An 18211-nucleotide genomic window follows, 5' to 3' on the forward strand; every position below is an offset into this window, starting at 1 on the left:
TCAATGTTGCGGGCCAGAAAGACCACCCTTCGCCAGGTCCAATCGCTAATGGGCCATCTCAATTTCGCTTGTAGGGTGGTCGCACCGGGCCGAGCCTTTTGTGCTCGTCTGGCACGTTTAACAGCCGGGGGGGTTGCCCCCCACCATCACATAAGGGTGACGAGGCAGATAAAGGAAGATATAAAGATTTGGCTCGCTTTCCTGCGGGACTATAATGGGGTCTCATTCTGGCAAGAGGTCGTCGACCCAGGCATTGAACTCCAGGTCCATTCGGATGCCTCTGGCCGCCATGGGTTTGGCGTATTCTTCAGGGGCCGCTGGTGCGCACACCCGTGGCCGCCCGCCTGGCATACAGCAGGCATCACTCGCGATCTAACCTTTCTTGAGTTCTTCCCTATTCTAGTTGCCATACGCCTCTGGGGAACCTGTTTCGCAAATTCCAGGGTATGTTTCTGGTCTGACAATCAAGCGGTGGTAAGAATCATTTCCAGATTGTCCCCTAAGTCCGCCCGGGTTATCAGGGTGATGCGCCTGTTCGTACTGGCGTGCCTGAAGTACAATATTTCCTTCACAGCCCGTTTCATACCTGGTCTCAATAACAATATTGCTGACGCATTATCTCGTTTCCAGATGGAGCGTTTCCGCCAACTAGCGCCGGATGCAGCCCAGACCCCGGACGCTTTTCCAGACGAGCTGTGGGAGATTGGAAGCGAGAAGTGAATCAGGGAGTATTGTCAGCCTTAGCCCCCTCCACCAGGCGTTCCTATTCCAGGGCCTGGGACGCCTTTGGCCGTTTCCGTGGCTCAACGACACGGCGCGCAACTGAAGGGGAGGTTCTTCAGTTCCTAGTTCTTTTGAAGCGCAAGGGCCTGGCCATAAAAACTCTGCTGCTTTACAGGGCAGCTATATCCTTCTTTTGCAAATTCTTTCGTTGGCCGGATCCATGCGACACGTTTCACGTCAAAAAGTTGTTGGCGGGATGGCGTCGCATTATCCCTCCGCGTCAGGATGGCAGAAAGCCCATTACCGTTGACATCTTGAATTTAATTTGGAAAAAGTTGCCAGAAATTTGCTGGTCAAATTTTGAGACACGTCTCTTCCGAGCTGCATTCTCTCTGGCCTTCTTTGGGGCTCTGCGTATCGGAGAGTGTCTGGCAGCTGGGGCATCTCAAGCAGGCTTGAGTGATTCAGATGTCAAGTTCTCCGGGGACGCTGTCAACGTCAAAATTCGGTCATCCAAAACAGATCAGCTGCAGAGGGGTGTCACACTGACGCTTGCCTCAACAGGGCGAGAGGGCGCCTGCCCCTATAGGGACTCACGCAGTTTTTTCAGGGTCCGGCCAAAATGCAGGGGGCCTTTCCTTATACACGCTAACATGCGGCCTTTATCACGGTTTCAATTTACAGCAGTCTTGCGCAAAGTCTTAGCAGCTTGTGGAGCGGATCCCCAAGGATACTCGGGGCATTCCTTCCGAATTGGGGCCGCCACCTCAGCAGCAATCCAGGGGTGGGACCCAGCACGCATCAAGACATTAGGGCGCTGGCGCTCAGCGGCATACAAAAGCTACATTCGCCCCGGCTCCTCTTCCTTAACGCTTGCAATTTAATTTTTCTTGCAGGTTTGCCCTTCATGAAGATCTGGGTGGTAGGGCACAGCTTTGTACATTGGGCAGCGGAGCATGCCCGGAAAAAAGCAGGGGGTCATCACCTCAACATTCACCCCAAGGTACGCGTTTATTGGATGGGCCACCGGGGCATGCGGTGGTCTGCCTTGATGCCCACGCTTAGTAAGGCTGCAGCGATGTATGGCCCCCCGGGAGTTCTGGTGGTACATCTGGGAGAAAATGACTTGGTCGAGCAAAAAGGAATTGCCCTTACCCTTGCGGCAAGGGCCGATATTGAGAGGCTGCACACCTTGTACCCATCGATGGCAATAGGCTGGTCCTATCTAATCCCCCGTCTGTCTTGGAGGGGGGTTTCCAATCCCTCTCGCATTAATTATGCGGTCCAAAAAATCAACAGGGCAATGCGCAACACCATGCAAAAAATTGGGGGGTTCTCTATCCCACACCCCGCCATTAGGCTGGACGCGAAGGACATTTTCAGGGCCGATGGGGTGCATCTGACACCGCGTGGGAATGACCTCTGGCTAGATGACTTACGGCAGGCCATCATGGAACGGGTAGGCGTTAGGCTCGGATGTCAGGGTACGGGTCATGGTCACTCGGTCGTGGGACTTGGCGGCGAGGCCCCTTAAGGGCCTCGGGTGGCGGTTTTTAGGCCTTGGCAAGGTTTCCTCTATGTCTATCTCCATGCGGCGGCGTTGCAGGGGCCCATCTAAAAGGGCTAAAATCGGGAGTCCCTGGCCCTGGAGCAGCGGCTTGTAGGTCAAACTCCCAGATGGGGTCAGAGGAGGGCATGCTGTGTAAGTTTGCGCTTTACAGTCCCCTCTCTCTGGCCTCGTCAACCTGCATATCCTCAGCCAAAGGGGCTGAGAGGGTTACCTGCCAAGGCCTGAGCCAAGTTTCCCACTTTTGAATTCAATAAAGTTGTGGCCAATTTTAATCCATACTCCTGACTCCTGCCTCTTTACTGGGGATGAGGGTAGGCACCACAGACAGGATTTAGCGCGTGTGTACGCAATATCCGCCCTCACCCCTCCCCTCAGGTGGGCGAGGTTTGCGACACCACGCGGGGCTTACCTGGCTGGTGACGCCTACCTTGCTGCGTTGGCCTATGACCTGCCACCTGGCCAGCGAGGACAAAGGACACCTGGCCAGTGGGGGCGGGAGTGAGGCCAAAGAAAAGGGACAGGAGCACACTTGCGAAGCCTCTTTGTCCTTCTTCCTGCTCCAGTCACCCACCCTCCCTCCCTCATTTAATTGCCTAATTTGTAATTTCCTTCCTAGGTCAGCTACCACCGGGTTAACAGTGTTCCCGTTGACTTTCTTCTTTCAAATAATAGTAACAATATTAATTAAAAATTCCTTCCTAAGGCAACGATCACCGGGTTAACAGTGTTTTTCCTTACAGCATAACGTTTTGTGTTGCAGGTGTGCGGGCGCTGCTGCGGCATAGTTGGTTGCTGTATTCAGGACCGGGAAGGAATTTCCCTGCATTGGCAGGTTTCGCCTTCCCCGCAGCAATTCGTCACAACTTTGGCGGTTTTTAGGCCTTGGCAAGGTTTCCTCTATGTCTATCTCCATGCGGCGGCGTTGCAGGGGCCCATCTAAAAGGGCTAAAATCGGGAGTCCCTGGCCCTGGAGCAGCGGCTTGTAGGTCAAACTCCCAGATGGGGTCAGAGGAGGGCATGCTGTGTAAGTTTGCGCTTTACAGTCCCCTCTCTCTGGCCTCGTCAACCTGCATATCCTCAGCCAAAGGGGCTGAGAGGGTTACCTGCCAAGGCCTGAGCCAAGTTTCCCACTTTTGAATTCAATAAAGTTGTGGCCAATTTTAATCCATACTCCTGACTCCTGCCTCTTTACTGGGGATGAGGGTAGGCACCACAGACAGGATTTAGCGCGTGTGTACGCAATTTTCAAAAACATTTAAAGATCGGCAGAAGTAGTAAGTTATATGGGAACTGTAACTAGGTGATATTACCTATATCTAAATTAATAATAAAGACTGGAAAAAAGCAGCAAAAAAGAAAGCTACTTCCATGCAGCAGTTTAAGGAAAACACAGCACTGCTTTGATCACCTTCTTTGGAAGCCCAACGGTTAGTACGATGTGTTTGTTTAAAAATCAGCCAGAATTATAACCTTTCAATCGTGTGAAATTACTGTGCCTACTCAGAACGTTTGCTAATTTGGTAAACATTAGCAGAAACATACAGCAGGGCAACATTAACAGCAAATTCTGCACTATGTAAATTTAACACAGCACGAAGAAATTTCAATTCTGCCTCAAGGTTCTTTTAAAGGCAAAATGTGGAGTAGCCAAGTCAGTTTTGCACAATGCAGGGGACAGAGTATGGGGCGGAGGGAGCTTGTGGAGTGGGTGCTAAATGACTCAGCAGAATTTCAGGAAAGAGGAGAAGAGCACCGCAGCCATGATTGAAACTGTCTGCTTTCATTACAGATGCACCTACTGCACCTCCACGCTGGACATATACACATAGTTGTCTGTTATGGGCTAGTCAACATCACATCAATATTCACAAGCATGACTCAAGCTTCCCTGCACATCAAGAATGACTTGCTATAACATCACAGAGAGAACCTTCGCTTTTCTCAAAAGCAGAAACGTTTCTCAACAAAGCCGCCAGGCATTAAATGCAGCGTAAATGAAATACATGAACAGGTGAACAAACTCTCAAAAAAAAAATTTTAAGGCATCTCCCTAATGCACCCATTTTCTGGAATATTTTATGTTGCCGATCTGCCATATATAAGCTGCTTCCAGCAGTGGAAAATCTCTTAAAATTAAACTCATAGGCTTATAAACAAAAACTGAGATAACCAGAGCAAAATACCTGAATTTTAAGGTCAAGAATTAGACATAATCTCTAAGGTGTTGCATACATGGCATTTATTATTGTGTAAACTATTAACTGTTAACCATTAAGTATCAACATTTACACTCCTTGACATGTTACAGAACGTTCCACTGTGCCCAACTATGCAGACACAGACTTTCTCCCGAGTCCGTCTGAATTTCCCAACATATGGTACCTGAGCGAGTTAGGCTCAGTTTTCTGCAGCTTCTATTTTAAGGTTTAAACTTTCTGCATTGTAAATATAATTAACAATGTATTTTAAATGTTCCACAAAGTGTCATATATACGTTATGCTCCCTGAAACTGTTCTTTGAAAAGGGACTCACAGTATTTTATTTTTATTTTTATCTGTATTTTATATTCTTCTATGAACTGGTCCTCGGCCGTAATAATAAATAAATAAATAAACTCCTTGACATGTTACAGAACGTTCCACTGAATAACTGCTAGCCTTTGCTTCTGGGAAGTTCTGACCATTTAGTCTTCGACTAAGTGATCTTGCTTTGTCTTATTCTATGTGTATAGAATCAAACAAAAAGTTCACCACTGTCGCTCTTTCCCTACACATATATAGAATCTGAAGGCTCAAAGGCATGTGACCTGCATGATCTGAGTTTGGGACAACACTTCTACTTTGCTCCTGGGTGATTTCAGCATTCACATTATCAGCCCTGACTCAGCTGCTTCTTGGCCTCTTCTTTCTTCAGCTTTGGACAGACTCCCCATTCACTGCCTTGGGCACTCTTGAGTTTCTCTTCACCAAAAACCATTCAATCTCAAATGCTTCTGTAGTGAAATTTCCTGTCAGGTCGATACCTCATCTCTTTCATCCACCTCCCCACATTTTGCCTCTTGCTCCTCCCTAGAACTCCAATCCACTGATCTTCTCCATCTGCTGTCTTTGCCTCCTTCTCAGACTCTGCAGTTTTCACTTTCAATTCATTCTATCCTGCCCGCAGCTAGACATATCTGCCCACTTTCCCAGGAGACTACTAACTCCTCTCATTCCCAGACCTGGCCCACTGCTGTCTCCATTCATGTTCTCACATGGCTGAACACCTCTGGAGGAGAACAAAAGACTTGGCCAATTTCATCCACAACCAATTCATCCTTGCACCTTCTCATCTGTTTTATAGTGTAGTCAAAAAAGACTCCAGGACCAGGAATTCTTGAAGCATCTTCTCCAACTTTGATACCCTCCTCAGTCCTGTCCCACCCTCTTGTCTCCCTTTATGCCCCAGCTCTCCATGATTCGGTCCTCAACCAGTTCTCTTGCCTGTTCTTTCAATGTTGCTACAAGGGGAAGCTCTTCCTCTGCTTTCCTGCTGTTTGTTGGGGGTCCCTTCATGTTTATTCTTACCATCCTGCTATTCTTTCCCTTCCTTAGGTATCCTTGCTACATTCCAGAAGAGATTTCAGTATCAGCTATATGTTGATGACACCCAGATCCTGGTATTTACTGTAGTCTGAATTTATGAATATGTTCTCCTATACTGGTAGATAGGTTCATCTCCTTCAGACCACTATAGTCTACTGGACTAACAGTGATTCTTAATATCCCCAAGCCCAAATTGTAGGACTCTGTTGTCTTTTAATTAGCTATGCAAGAATTTGAACATACATAGTGTAAACTCTACCTCTAAGCTTTGGCTGACATTTCAGGTGAAAGATGAGGTGTTCAGGGGTACAGTGCCAGTTTGTGAGGCTGAGGTTCACACATTCATTGACTGTGAAAACAGGCCTACCAGCTTTGGCAAAGTTAATGGTCCTCCTGACTTTGGGGGGGGGGGTTGAAAATTACCCCTGCTGTTGGGATGAGCTTCAGAGGCATCCAAAGCTCAACATTATCTCGGAAACAAAACCCCAGATTAGTGAAATACTGAGAACAGCAAAACACAGGATTTGAACCTATTACCTCAACAGTCCATTCCAAGCAAAAGTATTATGTTCAAGCTAGAGTGCTATGCTTTCAATGGCAGTTTGACCCTCATAATGTCTGCACAGCACTTTGTAATACAAAGGCTCAGGCCCAAGAGGAAAATGTATTTTGATGACCTCCTTATATAGGCTGCCAAAACATTACAAGCAACTTACTTGACCACAAAGCACTCAACTCATTGCATTTACATTCCATACAAAGGACATCAGAGGATTGTTCACAACATATTTTTGTACTGTGGCCTAAGAAGTTATAGCTACTTTCACATTTTGGGGGGTGGGGACAAGCCCAGCAAATTCGGCCAAGTAGAAGTAGTTGATTTTGATACTACAGAGAATAGCAAATTAGTTTCACTAAGATTAGTAGTCAAGCATGACAGCCTGGCCCTATTGCTTCTCTTTCCACTCACCCACCCTTCTATGTGAAAAATACTTTATTTACCTGACTCATTGAGGGGCAATTGGAACACATCAGCGTTGGCAGCATTTAAAAAAATGGACTGATGTTTCATAGCCAGCCGACCTTCTAGGATAGCTTAGGGGGAGAAAGCCACTCTGCCAGTAGCTTTCTGTAACAGGGAGGTTGCTACTGATTAATACCTAAAGCTACTGTGACAGGCTGGCTGCAAGGTGCTCACAAACAGAAGAATTGCAGTAGGCAGATATTGACCTTCACTTGTGATTCTCTGTATTGCTGCAGAATTCTCCTCCTGAATTCCTCTGGGGTTCCTGATCTATCAGTATCTTGGCTCCTCGCACAAGGTGGCTGCTGCATAGCTGCTTAGAAAGCAGAATGGCATTCACAGTCATCAGGGTAGGGGAGACTGGCACAGTAACTTTGGATTTAGATGCAACTGACTTCATCAGCCTAGATTCCTAGAAAAGCACATGCACTTTTTTTTGGGGGGGGGGACCGCCAAGATTTCTACACTATGCCAGGTGCTTTGTCTTCATCCCTCCCCTATACTCTTTCCTCTGGTGACAGCCGTAGCAAAGGAAAGAACTTTCTCCCTATTACCAGCACAAACAATTTACCAAAATATCAGACCGGGGACATTAAGCCTGAGATCAAGTGTGAACGTTGCTACAAGACAGGGCAATGGAAAACTACAGAGAGACTTATAGGTCATAACTAAGGTGCTCTCATGAAGAAAACTAAAAGGAGAAAATGAACTTGGCAGTCAAATGCTTCTCTGAATATTGAAGCTATGTATTTTTACCTAAACATTTTCTATCATGTGCAGTACAAATTGGCTTGGTGTTCAGCCCACCGATAGGAGGGTGTCTTTTTGTACTGCTGAACTAAAGATGTGCAAATGTGCCTGCTTACACGACCTATTCCTAAAACACATAAGTCTGTGGCTTTGATGTTTCTTGGAGAACAGAGATTGCTACAGTACATTCCGTAACTCCAGCTCTAAACTTCACAACAGACAGCTGCGCCTGTGATTAACAGCAGGTAACCTCAGTTTCTGTCAATTTAATGAACTCTGCCAAGACAGAAAGGCACTGTGGAAGCCAAGAGGCATGAAGTCCCTGTGTAAAGAGATTTCGGAAACTTCACCAGGGAAGAGTTTGCTCTGTATAACTTCATGAGAGTAATTCCTTCCAATATAAAATAATGTGTGGACTACATTGCAAATAAAAACAATAATGTTGGGACCCAATTAAACTGACAGCTTCTGGCACTAACGTTCTGTATCTTTTTATCACAAGGGCATTACATTATACAACACTTAGAGGGAGCAAACCATGAAGGCTGCTAGAATGGAATAGGCATCTGCTCGTTCTAGTGAGGACAGGGAAAGCAACATTGAAATCAACAGGCACCTTGCTTGTATCCACCTTGCTTGCTGGCTTCCCTTATAAAGGCCAGCTTATGGGCATAAAGGTAAAGGGACCCCTGACCATTATGTCCAGTCGCAGACGACTCTGGGGTTCCAGTGCTCATCTCACTTTACTGGCCGAGGGAGCTGGCTTACTGCTTCCGGGTCATGTGGCCAGCATGACCAAGCCGCTTCTGGCAAACCAGGGCAGCACACAGAAACGCTGTTTACCTTCCCACCGGAGCAGGACCTATTTATCTACTTGCACTTTGACGTGGTTTCAAACTGCTAGGTTGATCGCCGAAGAATTGATGCTTTTGAATTGTGGTGCTGGAGGAGACTCTTGAGAGTCCCATGGACTGCAAGAAGATCAAACCTATCCATTCTTAAGGAAATCAGCCCTGAGTGCTCCCTGGAAGGACAGATCGTGAAGCTGAGGCTCCAATACTTTGGCCACCTCATGAGAAGAGAAGAATCCTTGGAAAAGACCCTGATGTTGGGAAAGATTGAGGGCACTAGGAGAAGGGGACGTCAGAGGACAAGATGGTTGGACAGTGTTCTCGAAGCTACGAACCTGAGTTTGACCAAACTGCGGGAGGCAGTGCAAGACAGGAGTGCCTGGCGTGCTATGGTCCATGGGGTCACGAAGAGTCGGACACGACTAAACGACTAAACAACAACAACAACAGGTTGGCAGGAGCTGGGACCGAGCAATGGGAGCTCACCCCGTCGCGGAGATTCGAACCGCAGACCTTCTGATCGGCAAGCCCTAGGCTCAGTGGTTTAAACCACAGCGCCACCTGCATCCCACACATAGCCCTTCATAAATATTGGCTAGGAGATCACTGCAAAGCTTGTCTTGCTGCTCCCACAAAAAGGGCATTTCAGAAATGTTAGCATTTGGTTCCTGAAAAGAGTGAGCTATGTCTATGCAGCCTGAAAGCTTGTTAGCCAACCTGGCCAGGACAGATTCATGAACCAATCAAATCATCCAACGCTCTTGTAACTATCATTAACTATATTACAAGTTAACTATAGGTAAGGGTGAAGCCTTGTGTCTTGTAAACATTCCAAAAACCAAATCTCTTGCTTGTTACAATTAAGAACAACATTGTAAACCTTGCAATTTACAGGGGTCAGGTTCCTGACTGATGTTGTCCTGTGAAACAGGCATCATTTTCACTTGCTACCAATACCCTGCAAGGAAATTATTATTATTATTATTATTATTATTATTATTATTATTATTAAATTTGTTTACCAGAATTGGAGATATGGAAGGGATTCCCCAAGGGTCCATTCCAAGCCTCTGCAATGCAGAAATCTAAACTAAAGAATCCATGACAGATGGCCATCCAACAGCAACATCATCTAGCCCACAGTTCACCAGCTTCTATGCAAGAATATTGTGTGAGACTTTATCAAAAGCCTTACTGAAATCAAGATACACTACATCCATAGCATTCCACTGATCCAACATGCTTGTATGTCAAAAAGTAAATCAAATCAAAAATAATTAATAAAAAAGTAGTAAGATTAGTCTGGCATGACTTATTTTTAAGAAACCCATGCTGACTCTTAGTATTCACTGCATGCTTTTCTAAGTGCTAACAGACCAGCTGTTTAATACAGTAATCTGTTCTAGAACCTTTCCTGGTATTAATGTCAAGTTTTCTCTTTCTGAACAGGGGCAACATTTGCCTACTTCAGGTTTGCAGGGACCTCACCTGTTCTCAAAGAATTCTCAAGGATATCAGTGAAATCAGTGAAACAGCCACTGCTGTCTTTTAATCAAGCAAAGAATCCAAATTCCTCCAAATCTTATTTTCCTTACCCTAACTTCCAATTTAAGTCCATCCCATCTGCCCAAGCCCAAACATTCTCCAGTAGCTGGCAAACACCTGTGCTTGCACAGAGCTGCAGGGACTCTACAAATACAATTTGATGCAAAGGAAAGCTTCAGCTAGTAAAGTGAAGGTGTCTGGCCATTTCATTTTCCCTTCCTAGCTAGTAGCTACCAAACTGAATCCTTGGCATTAGTGATAGGGCTTTCCCAGGATTTTATTTTATTTTATTGAAGATTGGGGTAATTTGCATCTGAATTTTTTTTCTGATGCCCTAGGGCAATCTCATTTAGCATATCCGCTTTAGTTTAGTGAACAAAGCTTAAAAAGTGCCCCAAGTTAATCTTCTGTCCCAACACACCACAAGTATTTGACTTCAAATATATATATTCTCTCACATACTTACTAGGGATAATCACCTCAAAGACATTAAATATAGCTTTGAAACAGCTATGTTTGCCTAATATTGTATTTGCTATTAACACTTATTCATTGTTACTTAATGAACTTATGCAATGGAAATTTTTCCATGGAGGAATAAAGTTCTGTCCCACATCATTGTTTACCACTACAGCTTTGATGGTCAAATGGGAATAGTTCCTTTCAACATCTTCTCCAGAGATGTGCATATATCGCAAGTTGCTTTAAGCACAATTTTTAACGTAAAGGCAGCATAAAAATTAAATCAAAATTGAATCCAATCTCAAACACTCAATAGAAGCCAATCACAACTCCAAGAAAAAGACTGCATGTACAGACAAAAATCACACCGCAGTATGAACAAGTGTTCGGGAATCCCAAGAATGTGGTATGAGTAGTTTGTAATTTCAACCCCAAGTAATGGAGCGACCACCCTCTTCCTTTGCTGAAAAAGCCAGAGGCGGCGCTGCCATATAAAAGCAGTATTAGCCTGAGTATAACAGAAATTCTTTAAAAGGCATATAAATTGATATGCACCATATACTGCTGGAGAAGTTAATTGGTAGCGAACTTAAGCACTGACGGCTGTACAAACCCTTAACTTTTATCCCCCCCAACCATCAAATGTATATTAGTCTGTCTCAACCACATGAAGCCACAATGACATTATCAGACTAACTTCTGATAATTTACCTTCTCCAATTTGAAAGGGGGGAAAATGAACAAGTAGTGTTTCTTTTCTGAGAAGAACAGACACCATGACTTTTATTTTAAAAGAGACAGCATTTGGGCAACTGTGTATCTACATATTTCCAAACACTTTAAGTGAATCTCCACAAACTAATAGCAAATCCCTCATCAGGAGGCTGTATACTTTCCCCATCACCCACAACTTCAGATGCTACTTTACTAAATGAAATGTTTGAGACTGTCCTTCCTCCAAGCTTCCCTCTTCCTTCCAGGACTTGACCTGAACCACCCTGTGCTACAGCTGTCCTAACTATTTTACAGATAAGGAAATGTGCTCTATGGTCATAGAATCTTACTAACTGGATCTAGTCCATAGAATCTAGTCCAACCCCTGCAATGCAGGAATCTCAGCTAAAGCATCCATGACAGATGGACACCCAACCTCTTCTTAAAAACCTCCAAGGAAGGAGAGTCCACCACCTCTCGTGGGAGTCTGTTTCACTGCTGAAGAAATCTTACTGTCAGAAAGTTTTTCTGAATGTTTCATTGGAATCTTCTTTCTTGCAACTTGAAGCCTTGTTCAACCCACATTTTACCAGCTTCTTCACAAGTATATCATGAGGCACTTTGTCAAAAAGCCTTACTGAAATCAAGATACACTATGTCCACAGCATTTCCCTGATCCACCAAACTTGCAATTCCATCTAAAAAGGAAACCAGATTGGTCTGGCATGACTTATTTTTGAGAAACCAATGCTGGGTCTTAATATTCAAAGCATCCTTTTCTAAATGCTCACAGGCTGACTGTTGAATTAACTAGGACTTTCCCTTGTATCGATGTCAAGCTCACTGGCCAGTAGTTACCTGGGTCTTCCTTTCCCCCCTTTCTGAAGATGGGAACAACATTTGCCCACTTCCAGCCTGTAGGGACCCCACCTGTTCTCCAAAAATTCTCAGAGATAAAAGAGGAACTGCTCTTTTTTTTGAGAAAGTGTGCAGTAAAAATGAAACTGCAGCTCTGAAGAACTTGAAACCATTTGCTTTAATCTCTCCATAAAGACGCATCTTCAACTTCAAGAGCACCATCTGCAAAGTCAACAATTTATTTCGTGCCTGATCATACAACTGTTTATGCTGCATAACTCAAAGTAGAACACACACTTGTGATCAACACTATTCTAAGAACAAAGAAAGTTGCTGCATAGGTCACAACTGCAATTTGTTCTATGGCTTACACAGAGAATACAGTATGCCATCTTTCCCACACAGCTGCTAATACAACTCCTGTCCACAGGCTCTTGGAGGCCTTCTTCAGCCCTCCCGACCGGCAGTACACAAGCCAATAGAGGCTTGTTCTGCCATCATGCCCCACCCTCCAGGAATGAATGGAAGCCATTCTTCAAACTGATTGACATGGACCATGCTGTATCTCAGAGCTACAGCTGGCAATGTATCCGGGCACCTTTCATTTCTATGATTATTCCAAACATACCCACACTCTTTAAAAAGGATTTAGAATCATTAAGGGCTCCATTTGTTACAGAACCACCTTTCAGAAATCTTTAACCTGCAAGGGCATTTCTGTATCTTACTCGGGGGGGGGGGGTTCCCCTCATTGGTATCCTGTATGGATAACAGTAAGATCAGCCCTTACATTAGGGACAGGGAGGCTGTGACCCTTCAGGTGTTCTTGGTCTACAACACCCACTATGCCATGCTGGCTGATGCTCATGTGGGGAAAGAGTCCAGCAACATTGAGGACCACAGGCCCATTCCCATCCCTGCCCTATATCTAACTGTACTGAGGAGGTACTATTGTTGCTTCTCACTCAGCTGCTTCTTGCCTAAACCCAAACAGGAATTCAAATCTCCAGTCTATGTAGAAGTTCTAGGCCTAAGGAATCAACATATCATGAATAACTAATCTGTGGCAGCCAGTCCCACAAGTTTTTATGAATGGCACTTGGCTATTTTCATATCCTTCAAAGCAGAAACGGAAAAGACCAGAGATTTGGTTAAAATCAGAGAAAACGCTTTTGAAAAAGACCAAAGGGTATTGGCCCACAGGCTTGATACTCCCTTTAGAAGGAATTGACTTTTCTCTTTCTTATTCACTAAAAGCTGCAGAACTTTCTAATTATATTCAAAATGGTTTGCAAACGGCATCACAGTACTACGTGGAAAAGCTTTACTAATTACAGAGACAGAGCCCAATTGTGCATGGCTGCAAGACAAATAGCCAAGAAAAGCTACAACAAAGCCAACAGAAGTTATCGCCTAAGATGTTAGAACTCAGGAACCACAAAAAGCTTTTTTTAAAATCCATGAAATACTAAACAAGTAGGCAGTGGGAAATCAAGCATAATATAACTTTGTTATCAACACTTTTCCCCACCTGTGAAGGTGCATGTTCTACACCACAGATACAATCCTGCCAAAGGTAAGTAAATTCCATTGACTGCACACATGCTTAAAATTTTCCAATGAAATAAATGGAATGTTAAGAGCATTGAACTTAAGCTAGATGGTGCCCCCAATTTGTGATGAAACCTTCTGAAATAAGTTACCAGATGAAGGTATTGAAGCAACTCTGGCAACTAGCAAATTAACCAACAAATATACATTTCCCTCGCAGATTGTTAGTTACAAGCCACTTATTCTTGACTAACCTATACTTTTCTACAAGCTGCAAGTAGAAGCTTTGCAGAGTGTGACTGCTTAAACACAGTGTCCAGCCCAAAGTTACACCGAAATACTTGATATGCAGGGAACAATCCAAACAAAGATTATGCTCTTTAAAGACCCACCCATTTCATCAGGAGATTTAAGCCTGTGCTTAAAACTCTGCAGAAGTCAGCAAAGAACTTAGAAGAGCTTGAATAGAGTTCACATCTCTTCACATATTTTGCATTATAACAAACCACACTTGACCACTATATCTTGGAATTTAAAAGGCTTGATTTTTAAAAATTGACATGAGAATGCTACATTCCTCAGAGTCTAAATATTTCTGAAAGCCTTTATGCACATTACCAAATGTTTCATACGTGGCTAGATTTCATTATTTATACCCCCAAGAGGATGCTATATTAAAGCAATTTGAAAAGCTTGGGGGGGGGGGTATTGTGCAAGCAGGGTCAAGAGCAGTTCTGTTGTTGGGAAGTTTTATCATCTTCCTCCTGCCTTTATCAATTTAACACTTGAGACAAAGATGCACCATAGCTACATCTTCATTAATTCCTGACAAGTGTAAGAGAATGTACATCAGATGCACACAGATCTTAACTATACCTTGGAGAGAAGCAAAATGCAAGACATGCAAACAAATGCCAACACCTGCCACATGCAGCAGAGCCCACAAATTCTGCCTCTTTGTTTTTAAAAACACAAACAATTCAAACTTCGTGCTAAGTTTCCAATGACTTGATTGACAATTCTTGCCGGGGGAGGGGGAGTGGGCTTTACACTGATGGTGGCAGAGCCTTTCTGAACAGGATTTTGATTCCAATGTGCTATGATTTAAACAATCCAGCCAGTGAAAAACACAGAAATTGGATGTAGCTACCTCGTTAGTGTTCCAACGGTGCCTCTCTTTTGGTAAACTGGAACATTTTGGTAGACATTCAAGCAGCTTTTTCGGTAAAAAGATTTTTACATGACTTCCATTGCTGTTTCCATGATCATCTACAAAGAGGGAAAAAAGTAAATGCAATACATCAGAAACAAGACTTAGAACTTATTCCTCCTTTCTGATGCAAAGATCTCTCTCTCTCTCTCACGCACACACACACACACACACACACACACAGAGAGAGAATGAATTCATCTTCATAACTTGTCACATTATGAATACCACTTGTGACCATAAGGAAGCCAAGACTATGAGCCACTACAAATCTAAGGTTGTACCACAGACATAATAGTCCCTTGATCTCACATGCAGAGACTAAGTTTATGAGCTGACATCTTTCCAATCCAACCACACAAGCTGCCAGCAGCTTTGTTCCCAAGTGGTACTAAATGAAGTGTCAGAACAGCAAAACCAATCTCTGCTGCCACTTCTACAGAAGACATTCCCAGTAACCCAGTATGCCTTCTATACAAGGGAGAGCTAAAGAGGTAATTTTAAACTACAATGCCTTAGGGGATTTTTAAAAAATCATGAATAGTCCTAGATTGCAGCAATAGAGCCCTGGGTTTGATGTAGGGTTGACCACAAACCAGAAAGAGTGAATAGAAGTTCTCTATTCACTATCTCCACACACACACACACACACACACAAAAAAAAAATCAGGTATGACAGCTGAAGGGCAAGTTCAATAGTGCTGAGAGTGTCAGGTCAGTATAAGAGACCATGTACGGTTCAGTAATACCACAACAACTCTTGAAGCTTCTGCAAATGATTGGAGCAGTCATAGGCTACTTGAAAAACGGAATCTGAATTGGAAAATTCAACTGGAATCTCATTAGCTAAGGTTTGCTCTTGGCTTACTGCTTGTGGTGTGTTTTGAGAGAAACAGATCATGAGCGCTTGTTTGCAAGTAACACTGAGCCAGCTTCTCAGCTCCCGATGCAACGAAGGCAGGAATAGGGGAGGAGTAAATGCACCAGCACATTGCTTGCCTTCGTTAAGCAACAGCTTGTTTTTAACTATGCTTTAAAGTGGCATGTGACCTAGGCCACTGTGCTACCGATTCATTTTAGTCAACACATTTTGAGAAATGAATGTTTCCATGGGAAAGCATAGTACCAGATTTTTTTTCCTGCTCTGGATCACTGCATGAGCCATATGACCATAGCATCCCAATCCTCACATACAAAAGGGCAGAGGCCTGGCCATTGCAAACTGCTATAGTCTCCTGAAGCAACATGGCAGCTATTGAACAGCTGCTAAACCACAAAGTCTCCCAGATGTCTAGTGTGCTGGAGTATGGCTACCTACATGGATACGTGGAAACCAAACCCAAGTCATGATGGACAGGAAGACTGCACAGCTGCGGGGAGGGTTTGTTCTTAAGTTGTTTGTTCAACTTAAATTCCTATGATTACTCTACAGCATGTACTCTCCAAGGTGCTGTAGGAAAAAAAGCTTATACCAGTTAAAAATAAAAATGGCCCTCTCTCCAGATTTTTCAGCATGAATGTTTGTATAATCAAAGATCTGAAAACAAAAGCAAAATAAGTTTGGATAACAAAAAGGCAAACATAAATGCAGTACAAGCAACCTAGCAATGAATTCTACTACTATCAGCCTTAGTTGTGTGGATTGAGCACATTTGAGGATTTGTTAGAATACCACATCCGAGCCTAGAATAAGGTGTAGGTAACAAGCGGCTATTCAAATAAACTGCATTTAATTTGCAGAAAAGAGGGGGCAGACAGACATAGAAATAACATCTTATCCCATTGCAAGGCAGATTATCCTCCACTGACATTTCCAAATGTTTTTCTACTTTCAGTCTTACACAGGGAAAAATGTGAATGGTATAAAATACAGTCCTCAAGAAAGTCTTGTATTATAAGCATCTATCAGCTTCACCAGACAAAAAAGTACTATAACATGTTTAAGCTCAGGCACGAAGCAGAGCCAGGTCAAGACAGACAGGGAAGCTTTACTCAGGGATCAGTGTGGTATAGCGGTTGTCTGACTAGAACTGGGGAGACCCAAGTTGAAATCCCCTTTAAGCCATGAAAGCTCACTGGGTGACTCGGACCAGTCACCAACTCTAAGCCTAACCTACCTCAGAGGGTTGTTAGGAGGATAAAATAGGGGTGGGGAGGGAGAGAGGACTATGCATGCTGCCTTGATGAACTAAGTCTACAGTGAACACCAAAATTACAGATATGAAGCCTCTCGGTTTTATCATTCTCCTTATTTAAAGCAGAGATCTGGCATTCAGATCTAAACTGTCTTTTCATTCTTTCAAATTCACACTAAGTTGCTGCTTGCATGACAGAACATCAAGCAAAGCTGCTCCCCTTTGAAGCATCTATGTAACATAAAAAGGGAGAGAAAAGGAAGTACTGTTGGGTTACACATGTTCTGATGCCAGAGCAAAGAAACTGTTAAGAACAAAATGAGGCACGATTTTCATGTCTTATCAACTTTCAGCAACTGGAGTCACTCCTTAGTACAAACCAAACTATGGAACCATTGGTCTGGATATATAGGCATTATACACAGCACCTTTATCAGTAGGTAGTTAATGGTGGTATGGATGCATACTTTGAGTGCAAACAACAGTAGAGTGAGATAATAAATAATATTTACATCCTACTCTGTTTATGCAACAGGAGGAAAGAGGGGGAAAGTTAAGTGAATTGCTCAGCTGGGGATTTTAGAGGTGGAGAATAGGCAATATTTTTAAATGGAGTTTCAAGAGTGCAGGTGGGAGGTAATGGCAAAACACTACAATTGTACCTTTCCTCAGTCTGCTGCCCTTCACATACTACAACTCCCATGAGCATGGGATGAAGGAAGGTGTAGTTTGACAATATCTGAAGGGTGCCAGATCAGGGAAAGTTGACTCTGATGAAGCTTGAGATTTCTTTATTATTACAGGCATATTAAGTCTCAAGTGTTCTCCTCAAGAGGAACATGTCCCTACAAGAACTTTCAACTTTTTATCACTTCAGGAAGGGGCAGGGAACCTCCAGCTTGCAGAATTAATTAGGCCAGCTAGGCTTCCTCATCTGACCCACAAGGTCATTTTGAAAAAGCCATGTGCATCAGGTGTGGGCAGCTGAAGTTGCACTAGGTCAAAAGGGGGGTTGCAGGCACTGCTGATCAACTGATTGTCAGAGCTTCAAAGCTTATCACAGGGCTTCCAGCAAGAACCAATGGCTCAGCTGGTGAATCCTGAGAAGAGAGTCCTTCACAGCCAACAACCCTCATGAAGGACCAAACCGGTGAAGGCCTCTTATCCATTTCTTGAACCATACAAACTTCACATTGACTGGAAGGGTAAAATAGAGTTAAGAACCAAACTGTC

General features: G+C 43.8%; 1 protein-coding gene across 2 annotated transcripts in view; it reads right to left on the reverse strand.

The window, feature by feature from the left end:
- Positions 1–18211, reverse strand: part of CAMTA1 (calmodulin binding transcription activator 1) — a 671800-nt gene that overhangs the window by 640837 nt on the left and 12752 nt on the right. For both annotated transcript variants that reach the window (XM_060276129.2, XM_088671772.1), the window contains exon 2: positions 14784–14902. In XM_060276129.2, the coding sequence (XP_060132112.2) occupies positions 14784–14902 (119 nt within the window). The remainder of the gene's footprint in view (positions 1–14783; positions 14903–18211) is intronic.

The sequence above is a fragment of the Zootoca vivipara genome, chromosome 6 (genome assembly GCF_965207765.1).
Source record: "Zootoca vivipara chromosome 6, rZooViv2.hap1.1, whole genome shotgun sequence".
NCBI classification, from domain to species: Eukaryota; Metazoa; Chordata; class Lepidosauria; order Squamata; family Lacertidae; genus Zootoca; species Zootoca vivipara.